This window comes from Carettochelys insculpta, chromosome 3 (genome assembly GCF_033958435.1).
Source record: "Carettochelys insculpta isolate YL-2023 chromosome 3, ASM3395843v1, whole genome shotgun sequence".
Classification (NCBI taxonomy): Eukaryota; Metazoa; Chordata; order Testudines; family Carettochelyidae; genus Carettochelys; species Carettochelys insculpta.
In genome coordinates this window covers 38,674,399-38,688,722 of record NC_134139.1, presented here as the reverse complement: position 1 = coordinate 38,688,722, position 14,324 = coordinate 38,674,399, and the positions used below count along the sequence as shown (strand labels likewise).

The following is a 14,324-nucleotide window of genomic DNA, read 5'->3' as shown; positions in this document are numbered from 1 at the left end:
TGACTTGGTTGAATGGCATTGGGGACCTTTCCCCTTTCCAATGCATAAAGGATATCCTTGAGCCATGGCTCAGCTCACTGGGCACACTAGACCCTTGATCCTTTAGTCTGGGGAGATGAGGGCCCTGTAGCTTAGTGAAACTTGAGTAGACTATGGGTCTGGCTTCTGTGATGCCCCAAGACGATTGCTCATTCCCCACTGACTGTGGATTTCTCCTCCACAACGGCTACCCATTGGCAGAAAGCTTTCAATTCAAGGGTCCCCACATTCCTCCAATCATTGGGGTGATAAGTCCTTTGACTAAGGCTGCTGAGACAAGGTATCCACATCCATATTTGTTCAAATGAGTCACTACTGCAGGGTAAAATCATAAGCAGATAGTGCTACTAAACACTGGTGTCCTGTTATGGATAATTTTGCTGTTGTCTTGAATAAGGCTATTATCACTTGTGACAAAGTCCCTTGTCAGCTTCTGTGGGACCCTGTACTTCCTGGTGGATCTGTGCTGCCTCAGAGACTCACAGAGGCCCCTTTTTGCCCAGGCCCTTCCAAAGGCAGGGGTCTCCACTTAGCGAGCCATCCTCATCATAGGCAGGACCAGTACAGGGAGAATAATACCAGTCCCCTTGCAGGTCCGCGCCTGCTCCAGTAAAGTGATCCCTCGGGGGAAGGGTGGGGGGGAGTCCAGACCCATCCTCTACCCTGGACTCTGGCCCAGGGTCCCTATGAGAACAAGAGGCAACCGGCAGGACCTTTACCCCTGCCCCAAAGTAGTAGCCGCACCCTGGGCCACTTCGCCCACCAATTCCCCGTGGTACCTTTTCGCTGTGCTCCTGCTCCTGCTCTCACTCTGCTCCTCTGGTGAACCTCCCAAAACCTTCCCCCCTGCTACCAGATGGGGAGCCTTTTATAGGGAGCACAGGGCCTATCTGACCAATGAAGGTCTGGGCCTAGACAGGGAACAGAAATGCATTGGCCCACCACCCAGTATACTGTCCTTCTAGAAGGCTCTGGAAGCTTCCAGGTAAGGGTCTACCACCGGGTTTACCACACACTCTTTGGAGTGAGCTTGGCCTGGCAGAGGCAGTCATGGAACCTCTCTGTAACAGCTCATTTTAAATGCCAGGAACTACACTTGATGAGTTGGGTAGTTTCTCTCAAGCAGTGTGAAGCCTTGACTCATACAAGCTATTGGTCAGAGACAGCACTCACACTCTTGACACAGAATGGCTCCTAACCTGGTGCAGCTTACATCAACATGAAGTTCATATGGCTGAGGAGGGGGAGGGACGGGAGAATCAGGATACACCAAAAGAGGTGCTTGAGTGAACTGCTGAATGATTTTACATACAGTTTCTTCATACTCAGCAGCCCACAGCCTTCAAAAAAAGTGAGACCACTTTAAAATACTGATACCAAAGTGGGTTTCCCGTCTTCTTATTTGTGTGTGTGTGGGGGGGAGGTGAATGCAATCATGATGTGTGAAAAATTCTTCATGAGCCTGCGGTAATAGCTGCAGAAACCCAGAAAGGACTGTAATTCCTGAAGAGTCAAAGGCCTCACCCAGGTGATTATAGTCTTCACCTTCCCTAAGTCCACAGCTATGTTATCTGCAGATGCGATGGCTACAGCTACATAGCAAAGTTTTTCTATAGTAACAGCAGTTATTTCGAAATACCTTTGCTGTCGTCCACACTACACACACAATAAATTGGAAATAGCGGGTGTGTTATACTGAAATCTGTAAACCTCACTGCAGGAGGGAGGAGCAGCTATTTCAAAATAGTTACTTTGAAACAGTTGCTGTTAAGATGTAGGATAGTGCTTATTTAGACACAAGCACTATTCCCTGTTTTAACAGCACTTATCTCAAAACAGTTCAATAATAACTATTTTGAAATAATGGCTATTTCTAAATAAGTGCTATGTGTTTGGACAATGTATTTCAAAATAGCTAAATGCTATTCCAAAATATATTTCTACATGTAGCAGCGTTATTTGGGAACAGTTACTCTGGCATAACATTTCAAAATAGGGCCACTGTACCGATATAGCCTATGTGTCCCACATACCACTTCCATATCTCATTAGAAGGACTTCATAAAGCATGAAGAAGTTCATTCACATTATGCAACTTTTTAAAAAAACCAGCAATACATCATTATACAGAAATATAAACTGAGAATGTTACCTTTGTTTCCACCACAAGCAGAAGAATTAGATAAGGCAACAGCACTGCAACACATAACTCTAATTATAACACAGATAATTTAAAGATGATCAGAAACAGCTGTTGAGCCAATTGCAAAGGCAAGAACTTAGAGCTGAATTACTTTTTTCAAATGGGAAACAAGCTTTCCCTTGGAACTCTGAAGAAAATGTGGATAATGCTAGCTATTAAAGAAGATGATCACTAACTAGAAATATAACATTCTGAAAATCTGAGCAACAAGCCAGACCACTAGCTAGAGTTTCTCTTTTAGAAATAGACACATTATGCTCGGTTCCAAATAGTTTCAATTAGGTAGCTAAACGGAGGCCAGAATGTATGTCAGGTATTTTGAAACCTCTACTCCCTTCAAACACATTCCCAGTATGTCTTGCACTAATGCACATATAGGCATCATTTTTCACCTTGGAGAACACCCACTCACTAATTTCACAGTACAATGTCTTTTGTGGTGCTGTCACCACTCAGGAAGTGTGTATTACTTCATTTGAGTGCCTGACGGTAGTTAAATGTTTTTATTGTTGCTTAATCAAGGGCAAAGAGTATATTTTTTATTTTATTTTTGCTAGCTCACCCTCCCCACTTTGGAGATATAAATGAAATAATTGGAACCAAATGTGTATTTCTTTCCAGTGAGTCAGAACAAGGTTTCAAACAAAGATGATGGATCTCTTCCCTGAGAGATGACTGGATTCTCATGCATATTCAATATAACAGACATTTTAGCATTTTTAAGCCCTTATCATGACATGTATGAATCATGATCTTTTCTTATAATATAATACAATGTAATAAAATATACATGTGCTGCTGTTCAAAAAAACAAAAACAAACCAAAAGAAAAAACAATCAAACAAAAAACCACTCAAGTATCACTGTGTTGTACTAATAGGGGTGTCACAGTTCACACTTGTAATTGTTCTACTCTGCTCTGTTGTAATACTGTGTTCAGTTTTGAGAATCATACTTTAAGGAAAATGTGAACATATGAGTCTAGAGTAGCAAAAATGAGATAAAAGGTTCAGAAAACATAACCTATTAGGAAAGGCTGAAAGAATTGAGCACATTTTGTATTGAGAAGAAGGCTGCAGGGGAGATGAAAAAAAGTCTTCATATATATAACAGGGATTATGAGGAGGGAGGTGATCACTTGTTCGCCACACCTAGCCAGACTCAGTCAGCTACAAAGGAGACTTAGATTCCATGTTAAGATTTTTTTTCAAACTATATGGACAGTTAAGCACTGGTTACCAAGAGAGCTCCAGTCCCTGGAGTATTCAGGGAACAGATTAGACAAACACCTGTCAGGAATGGTCTAAGACAGGTGTCAGCAACCTTTCAGGGGCGAGTTCGCGAAATCTGACCATTTGACTTCTATGTACGGTCCAAGTGCTAGTGATACTTCTTAATGTCACCAACTGTTCTGCTTACAACAGCCTCATTGATAAATAAATCAAGACGCAGAGCTTTACTGTTTAGCTGGTGGTTGGTAGCATTAGCTGGTCTTTTGTTAACCCATAGACAGCATGGCTTTGAGCTCCCAGCTGCATGGGGGAGGAGGGACAGGTCTGTGCACCTGCCTCACGTGCCAATGAAAATTGGTTTGCATGCCACTCTCAGCACCTGTGCTGGGGATTGCTGACTTCAGTCTAGACATATTTGGTCTTGTCTCAGTGCAGGGGATGGTTAGTGGGAGGTGGACTAGATGACCTGGAGATCCCTTCAAGCCTTACATTTCTATGACTCCATGATTATGATATTATTTACTAGAGTTCTCCAACTGTTTTTAAAGTAATTGAAATGTACATTTCATATGTTGTTAAGGTTTAGTGACCTTCAGGTGAGAAATTAAGAGTTACTGGGAATAAAATAATATCTAGGTCAGAAAAATAGTAGTAAAATGAAGCAGCAGGAAAGGATATGTTCTTAATGGATTCTCTTTGTTTTCATCTCAGAACCCACATTTTTTTTCTCATTTGTCTCCTCTGAAACTAGGCTTAGTACAGTGGTTCCCAACCTTTTCTTTAGTGCAGACCCCTAATCAGTCCCCAAACCATTCGTGGACTCCCATCAAAGCCAATTCTAACAATTCCTATTTATCTTTTTTTTTTTTCATGGACCTCCAGCAATACCATCCCAAGAACCCCAAGGATCTGCAGACTCCAGGTTGGGAACCATGGCCCTAGTACAAATACACAACCAATTATTTTAATATAACTGCATGTCTTACCACAGTATGCCAGAGTCATGGCAGTACAGACTACAGAATTTGAGAATAGGTCAACAAGCTTTTAATCACAAAACATTGCTCCCTCATCAGGATGGTCTTTGGCTGCAAGAATTCAGAGTGTGCTAAAAAGGCATAGCTGGAAGGAGCATACAGAAAGATCCAGTTAAGTTCAGAGCCAAAGCAGAACTGCTCTGCACATGAATGAGAGAGAGAAAGGTCAGAAAGAGGAGGAAGAGGGGAAAGATTGTAACACTTATTCATATAATGAAGATGCAGCGTAATTTTATAAATTTTGATTTTCTTCACACACGGGTAATCTGTCTGAGAAGTGACCTTTTTGTTTGAATCACTGAAATCAGTAAACAAACAGTTAATTACTCAGGATGTAAACTCCAGCTACCATTGCTGGGAAATGAACACTAGCCTCTTTAGAAGAGCTAATTCTCAAAATCCTTCACTTATTGAGCAACCCAACTTCCCCTCCCTCAACTTCCAACTCAAAAATAGCAATTTATGAAATTCTGAAATGCTCGGAGGATGGTTATTTAAACCCTACTGATGTGTTGTTTGTAAATAAATGAAGGCAGGAAGAGTCCTTACAGAGGCAGCCAAGGTAAGATAGGTATCTAGGGCTTGAGCACTTGGCACCATTTAAACCCGAGAATAAGAGAATATGGAAAGGTTCATCTTGGATCTGGTGAACTGATTTTACTTTTGCAAGACTTATAACCTGATTGTCAGTGCTGCGGATCAGCCAAACATCCAACTGTAACTAGAGACAACCAACCCTAGGCCTGTTCAACATTTTTCTGTCAAAAAACTGTTTTTGACAGAATGAAATTTTTCACAGAAAGTGCCTGTTTTCCATGGACATTTTGACTTTTAATCAAAAAATGAAACATTTCCATGTAGGATGAAAAGCTGAAATTGGCCCCAGGAAGCCGATAGTTTCTGTGCAAATTTTCATTACGTCAAAACTGCATTTCTGCACTAATAAAAAAAATGTTGACCAGCCCTATGGTCTAGCTCTCGCTCCATTTTTCCAAGCAGCTCTAACATAGCATCTTTAAAAATGGGTCTATCAATTTTCTAAATTCCATATCTTCAGCTACACAGTAAAAAAAGTCACCTAGGCTTTCTCCCTTCCCCTACACCGAAAAATTGAGAGGAGGGGTAGCAATATCAGAAACTCCACTATAGATCCACAGCGCTCAACAGGCTTTGAAATCTCAGTAAGGCTCAGAAGACCCACATCTCAAAACCTACAGCTATTCTGCTGGCTAGAGCAGGCAAGATTTATCACACATGGTGACAGGCTGCCAAAAATAATTTCAAAAAGAGAGGAAGGGCGAAACGACAAGATAAAAGACTTAATAAACATATGGATAACAGGGTGAAAAATTTGCAAGTTATTCCCTTATTTCTAATTATAAATATTTGTCCCTAAAGACATTCTTTACAGCACAACACAAATGTTCATACATTGCTTTTTTTTTTTTTTTTTTTTAATTAAACTGCAAGAGTGGTGATTTAGTTTAATTTTGTTCAGATGAGGACTTTGGGCAATAACAAGCAAATCTAAATTGCCTGCAAAGAGCCACTTCCTGTTAGGAATTGAGACTTCACCCTAACAGTTAAGAAGAAAGAACATTGCAAACTACTATCCTGATTCTATCAGACTGGAGACAACTAGGACAAACAAACTCAGGAAGTGGCAGGGAGTTCGAAAGCGAGAGGAAATCGATGGCACAGAGAGGAAAGTGAAGAGATTGCGCTGATCTGCAAAAAGGTCACTCCTAGGTCAGAATGTGCCAAGCTTTTCAAAAAAGCTTTATTTGTACTATAATACAAAACTGGCACACACAGCTGGCGGCTGCTGCAGAGACTATTCAAATGTTAACATTCTGAATTGCCAAAAAAAGCTCTATGTAAGCAAATTGGAACAAACAACTAATCTAAATCAGGTTGCTAAGAGACAGAGGATTTCAGCCAAATTCAGCCCCAAGAATACTTTATTCTTAATCAGAAAAGTACCTGTAGATGACGCCATGTTGGTGAAGAAACATGAGTGCTGATGTGACCTCTGCAGCATAGAAGCGGGATCGAGGCTCATCAAATTTGCGTGAGCGCTGAATTTGAAACATTAGATCTCCTCCATTTACATATTCCATGACGAAAAAGAGGCGGTCCTGAAATTAATTAAAACAGTGCTATTTATCTAATTTCTTTAGCCACACAAGGGGCTATTTTATACTACACATTAGATGACAGCAGGATTTGCGTTAAGAAACCGAAGAAACAAACGCTATAATTCTGAACTGGGGAAAGCTGACAACGAAAGAAAGAGGGGAGAATGATTCTAGAAAGAGTGAACAAAAGAGAAAACAAAATGAAATTAAAGTGTGATTAACATGAAATAAGGATTTTAAAATACTACAATCAGCTTTCTCTCAAAGAAATATTTACATGTTGTTTAAAAAACACTTAAATAAATATTACAAGACAATGTTGATTCTGTCAGCTGCTGATGGGCAGGACAATTTTGCAGGTTGCCTGCTCACTTGCCTCCTTATCCATATATACGACCAACCACTCTGTCGACAAAATACCTTTTCTTCCAAATTATAACTTCACAATACATATTACTAAGAATTATTTATATAGAAATCAGTATTGCCAGTAGCAAGCATTTAAAAATAACGAGTGAGGCTTTAGCAAAAATTGTAAGATTGGCTTAAATATAATCATTTTTTTTTAAATTAAACTATTTGGGGTTCTTTTTAATAGTATTCTGGTTTTTGAACCTTCATGGGTTCATTTTTTCCCCATTTTTCTCCACAGTAATGATGGTTAGAAACCCTCTTTATTTTCAGTAGCAGCTGTCATTCTCACACAATGGTTTGACTCTAGGAGCTGGGGCTTTCAGGAAACACCAAATATTGTAAGAGTCACAATACAAAATAGGAGGAATTGGCAACACTGAGAAAACAAATGCGCATGAGGCATATTAATGGTCCCTCACCCAATGAACTTACAGCCTAAACCTACAATGCAGATCAAGCATAGGCAAAGAATATGGTATACACATTTTATTATCTCTGTCGTATTTTCTTCAAAGTTTTTTTGCCCTTCCTTAGAATTTTCCCTAACTATATTATAGCCCTGAAGGCCCTCCCACCCTTATGCTTTTACCTTTTGCTTGCAACTGTATTTTCAGATTCTTTGTTGATATTAACATGAGCCTTTCTATACCCAAATTTTAAAACACCTCATATGTTTAATAGATTAGCACTTCTTAATGCACTAATATTACCTAATGCAAAACAAAAAAGCAGTCATGTCGCACTTTAAAGACTAACAACACAATTTATTAGGTGATGAGGTTTCATGGGACAGACCCACTTCTTGAGATCTGGAAAATTCTGATAAATGAAAACTGAGCCAAAGGGAATTTAACAGAAGGATTAGAAAAAATGAAATAAAAACTGATGAATCAGCTAGATAGGACAAAAGGATGTGGGGGGCGGGGGAAGAAAAATACTTGCTGCAAGTGTCTATTAAGTTAAGTGGGCTGCCTGGGATCACTATGAATCTCAAACATGGAGAAACTGTCTTTGCAATGCATAAAGTAATTGATATCTTTATTGAGTCCAAGGGGTAAAGTGTCACACTTAACAATGAACTCCAATTCAGACGTCTCCCTTTGTAATCTGGTGTTAAAGTCTCTTTGTTTTAGATGCAGGTATTTAAGTTTTGAATGTGATGACCTGCAAGGTTGAAATGCTCACTGACAGGTTTATGTGCACTCAGATTCCTAATGTCTGATTTGTGTCCATTCATTCTTTGGCGAAGCGGTTGTCCAGTTCGTCCAATATACATAGGAAAGGAGCACTTCTGGCACATGATGGCGTATATGCCAACCTGCCTCTGAGGCTATGTCTATACCAGTGGCTTTCAACTGGTGCGCTGAGAAAACTGTTCAAGTGTGCCATGAAATTCATCAATTTCCCCTGACTGTGACTCTTTGCAGTCACTGCAGGGGGAAAATGATGACCCTGTGCCAGCTGGGCCTTAAGCAGAAATTTCTTTGAAATTCTTGATGTCCTTACGTCAAGAACTGAGGCGAATAGTTTTTATTTTAGTATGTCAATTTGTATAATCAATTGTAATAAGACATCATGCGCATACTGCAACACTGGTACAGAGAACTAACAATTCTTGTATTTTTGTGAAACCTATTGTTTAACTTTTCATTTCCTATGTTCTAGAACAGTGGTTCCCAACCTTTTCACTAGTGTGGACTCCCCATCACCCCCACAACTGTTTGCAGACCCCCAATCGCCTCCCAGAGCAATCATGGACCCCCATCAAAGCAAAATCTAGCCATGATGTACACTTCATTAAATGAAAAAGAAAACCACAACATAGATTTTGGACCTTATAGGAAGATATCTAACTTACAAATAATAATTGATTGTAACTTTGCAATTTATATAAACCTTATTTTCTATGATCATTTTCATTTATCTTTTATTTGTTTCAGGGATCCCCTGCAATATCCTCACGGACCGCAGGTTGGAAACCACTGCTATACAGAAAGGACCTGTTCAATCTGGAAAGTGCACAAACTGATACTAATACAGAAGCATGTGTTGGCATCTACTTCAAACTCTGTTTGAAAAGTCTATTTACCTATATATTTTTCAGTTCCCATCATTACTTTAATCAGATAATAAAAATGTACTGCTATATACTTCCACTGAACCTTCAGCACCCACAGTTTGGGTTCCTAATCCTAAGAAAAGGTCCTCCCTTTACTACAAAGTTTTTACAAATAAATCTCTGACAAACTTCAGGACACATATGTAAAAAACAGTAATTGACATTTTTATTCCCAAATTTAGTGACTTTCGTTACATATTTTACGCACGTCCAGTCCTCATGTAGGTCATGTCTACACTAGAGAGTTTTGTCGACAAAACTGGTGTTTTGCTGACAAACCTGTGAAGCATCCACATTCCTAGGGTGTTCTCTTGACAGTAAATCAACAGAATGCAGGACTACTGTCAACAGTGTTCTGATGTTCCCCCATAAGGCAGAATGCCTCTGTCGACAGAAAGGCAGTCTGGACTTTTCGGGGAGCCTGCTGTCGAAAAGACAGGTCTTCCAGGCCACAGGGCAGCCCTCTCTTCCATGCTTCTGGATGACCATTTCGTCAAGACAGTAGCCCTGCAGTCTGTCTGCTCTCTGTTGACAGAGTTGATCGCTCTTTCAATCCGCTTGGCAGGGTGGCCTTGATCTGTCGTCAGAAGTTTTGTCAGAAGATAGCTCCCAACAGAAACTTCTGGAATATCCCATCTGGCATGCAGTGGAAAACATGCCCTATTTTCTTTTTGGGAAAATGGAGAAGAGTTTTATTTCTCCAAATGGAATTTCTTCATGGGTCCCGATTTTGTTCAGGAGTTGGCAAAGATTGGCCTGGAGCATTGTTTCACCAGCTTGAAAAGCTTGGCAGGGATGCCATCTGGGTCTGGTGCCTGTAATTTTTTGTTGGGGTGATGGCACATTGGACTTCTTCGGAAGATGGGGGATCAGCAAGGTGTTCTGCTTATGATCATTGTGGAATAGACTCAGTATTTTCAGAATCTGTAGATTCACGGTTTAGTAGGCTCTCAAAATGCTCCTTACAGGGTTGTTTAATGGCTGCACTTTTCTTGAGAAGGATAGAATCATCTTGAATTCCAAGAGGGGTGGACCTTTGGAGCTTGGCCTATATATAGCTTTTATTACTTGAAAGAAGATTCTAATGTTAGCTTCCTTGGATTTCAACTCTGAGTGTGTGATGAGTGTCGTGTTTTTCTTGATTAGAGGAATGGTTCCACCAGTCAAAAAATGCAGTTATTTTCTGTTGAATTAATGATAGGACTTCCTTGTTGTTTTTGTCAAAACACGGTTGGTGCGGGCAAATGAAACATCCTGTAGTTTCAGCACATGCACTATGAATGGTATTTTTAAGTTGATCTCAGTGCTCTTAATAATCAGTAATGCTATCAGGCAAGGTAGAGAGTTTCTCAGATAGGTGCTGCTGGAACATCTTCCACAGCTGGCTTGGTCTTGAAATGCTTTGATGAGATATCTTCCTGGTTATCTCACTGTTTCCTCAAGCTTAACTTGGGCAAAATCAAACTCCTTAACTTTCCTCTCAATTATCCTCTTTCTTTGTCACCCTCATTACCACAATCTTCCTCCCAGCCACTACAGCTTGTCAACTGAAGCTATATTTGATTCAGCCTCTTATCCCACTTCTTTAAGCTATGTTCTAATCCTGCCTCTATAGCCTCCTCAATATTTCTAAGAGCCACCTCTTATTTTTATCTCCACAACAAAAGCTTCCATCTCAGTCATTGTTATCTTCTGCCAGATTCTCACCATTTCCTCCTTTCTTCAGGTACATATATCAACATTAGATTTTGATATTTTTAGCTTACAGTCTTTATATGTACTCTCATTACCTCTGCCCTCTCTTTCTCTCTTTAGATTAAGTTCTTTGACACACAGACCAAGCCTTGCATGGTGTCAAGTATCAGAGGGATAGCCGTGTTAGTCTGGATCTGTAACAGCAATGAAGGGTCCTGTGCTCACGAAAGCTCATGCTCAAAACTTTTCTGTTAGTCTATAAGGTGCCACAGGACCCTTCGTTGCTGTTACAGACCAAGCCTTGTTTTCTGTGGCTATGTCTAGTGATTTGCCGACAGAAGTTTTTGTTGGAAGATATCTTCCGACAAAATTTCTGTTGAGAGATCATGGCCAAATTGCCAGGTGGATCACAAGAGCAATCTGCTGTGTCGACAGAGAGCAGACGGCTTGCCTGGCCACTCTCTCAACAAAACGGCCAACCAGAAACACAGCAGACTGGGCTGCCCTGTGTCCCGGAAACCCTGTCTGTCAACAGAGGGCCCACCAGAATGTCCAGACTGACTTTCAGTAAACGGATCTCTGTTGACAGAGGCATAATGATACTTTGCGATAAATTTGGGGAGCAGGATAAGATTGTTGACAAAAGTGCCACATTCTGTCGATTTACTGTCAACAGAATGCCTTGGAAATTTGGATGCTCCCTGGGTTTTGTTGACAAAATGCCAGTTTTGTCAACAAAATCCTCTAGTGTAGACATAGCCTGACAGGAAAACTATGATCATCTCTGGAAATAAATAATAGTAATAATCTTTGAGGATATAACTGGGCCACTCTGGTTCATCTTTGAGGAAGTGTGACTAATGACTAAGAACAGAGATAAATAGATAGATAGATAGACAGATAGATAGACAGATATTCTTGTTAATCAGCTTTGCATGAATATATGATTCTCTAAAAGCTATTATTTGCTTATATGTGAAAAGATACCATCATTGGGGAACAAATTTCCATGTAAATCTTGAATGAAAGTTGAGACTGGGAATGCCAGTTTTTGATGTATTATCACTGAGAAATTATCACTGTCTAGCCATTTTAAGAATTTATTATCATTACAACAGCCCTTAATTCATTCTATTCTTTGCTTTTCACTTAACATTTCATGAAATCACAGTGTAAAGAAAATGTATTGGTAGAGCACAAGGATAAGTATAATTACTGCTGGCAACTTCAAGAGTACAAATGTTTTTCCCCAAGTGAACTTTAGGAGCTGTGTGACCTGACATAGGGTTGAACATAGTCCAATTAACTCAAATACACAGCACACCAAAATAAATCATCCAATCTGCTTTCCAGTTTCATATCCAAGGTATATATCCATGTAATATGCCAGACAAGCAATCATTTCACTACAAGACCTAGACTTCAGGATTTTCCCCTGTAACTGTTCAAAGCGTAGAAAATCAGAAAAGGCATCAAACATATATTACTTAAACAGAATTCACAGTTGATAAGACTTATCAGCAGTCTCACAGTAATATTTTTCCTTCTTTTATGTTTCTCATACAAATGGGTGTGAATATTCTTCCTGATTCTCACGAAGTGCTTAAACTAAGTTCACTGTTTCAGTAACCTTTTCTATGAAACAATACAAGAAAGTTACACCTCAAGCAGATTTTTGCAATACTACTGAAAAATATTTCCATTATTAGGGAAATTAAACAATACCAGACAAATTAAGAATGAGTGCAAATTATGAGTAAATTAAACTCTCAAAAATAGCTCACACACAACTTATATCATCTGAGAAATGATAGTGTACTTTGCTATAAAAATACTAAAATCATTACCAAAACAAAAGTCAAAACTCACAAGAAGCCAGATAAATATATCATCACTTTGGTATGCTGTGTAAGAAGATATTTTATTCACATAATGAGTGTATGAAATTCTTTCCCAACAAGCACAAAACTGTGATTACTTAACTCTATTTAAACAGGATGCTCAAAGAGTTTGTTTAAAATTGCCTAAAACTGCAACAACTGTCCCACCCATTAGAACTTGAATAAACATTTCCTGCTTCTGATTGAAATTGCACAGATACACTGGATTCAGTACACAAAACTAAATGAGAGCCTTCAAGAACCACAGATAGAAATGAGCCTGAATCCCGGAGTGCAACATTTCTACCAAGCAAGTCTTGGGAAGGGCCAGCTGCAAAATGTACAAGCATACATAAGACAAAAGATACAAAGAAATACAATCACATATTCATTTCTTCCCTTCCAAGTATATTCAAACATAATCCTTTGACAAGAGAGAATGATAAATGAAATGGGGGTTATGTTTATAGCAATCATTGCTTCCATTTTAAGGCCAGTTATGGGATTTTTAAAAACTAAGACATAAGAATAATTTTACCAAGGCATTTAAAACATTGCTTCTGTGAATGACTAGAAAAAAATATTTCCATTGTAGACTCAGGTTCCTTTGGATGAACTCCAAAAAATGATGGGAGATGGTGAGAGCTCACAAACAATTTTAATTATTTCAAGATCTGTAAGTCTAGGATATGTTCAATGTGCATTTTATAAAATCTGTTCTCATTCTCAGTGTTTGACTAAGCAGGTTTTTAACAGTAGTTATAATATAAAAATGGAAATCTATATAAACAAGAGGTAACAAATATCACAAAAACATTTTTGACAATCCAACTGCTTTACATGGGTTGGAACTTCCATTGCCATGCACAAAATTCTCAGTCTCATTGCCGTCTCCCTGGTGAGCAGTTTCTAACAACCTTTAGCCCTTCGGCTTCTAGAGGCAAGATGCTCTCGCAGTTAGATAATGGCCTGAAAATCAGGTGATCTGACAAGCTTTCTTTGACTTTGTTCTAGTCACTTACTTGCCTTGTGCCTCAAGTCTCCATCTGTAAAAGAGGGCTAATAATCCTTCCTGACATCACAGGGCTATTGCAAGGAGATATCCATTATCTATCTGAGATGATAAAACACTACAGAGATGAAGGACACTTAAAATACTAAACAAAAATACCACTGAAATGCATTTCTATCCAACACTCTACAATTGTTTTGGGGGGCTCATGGCTCAGTTGGTAGCAAGGTATTTTCCACACAAGAAAGCAAGATATTTCCCAAACCAAGCAGCTGTAGCTGACAGTGGAAGAAGATATCATATTCTTTTTCACTTAGGCTAAGTCTACAATTGCCCCCTTCTTTGAAGGGGGCATGGTAATCAGGGTGATGGGAGATTACTAATAAAGTGCTGCAATGAATATGCAGCACTTCATTACGCAAATTCTCCCCTGCAACAACTTCAAAGTGCCAGCGTGCATGTAGTTGCAGGCACTTCCAAGTGCCCATGCTACTTCAAAGTGCCTTTACTCTCCAAAACTTTGGGGAATAATAACAGAGAGAATGCCATGCTAGT

The 14,324-nt window shown here is 39.4% G+C and overlaps 1 protein-coding gene across 1 annotated transcript in view; it reads right to left on the bottom strand.

The window, feature by feature from the left end:
- Positions 1 to 14,324, bottom strand: part of PRKCE (protein kinase C epsilon) — a 431,830-nt gene that overhangs the window by 74,003 nt on the left and 343,503 nt on the right. The window contains exon 11 of the mRNA XM_074989640.1: positions 6,495 to 6,649. Within this exon, the coding sequence (XP_074845741.1) occupies positions 6,495 to 6,649 (155 nt within the window). The remainder of the gene's footprint in view (positions 1 to 6,494; positions 6,650 to 14,324) is intronic.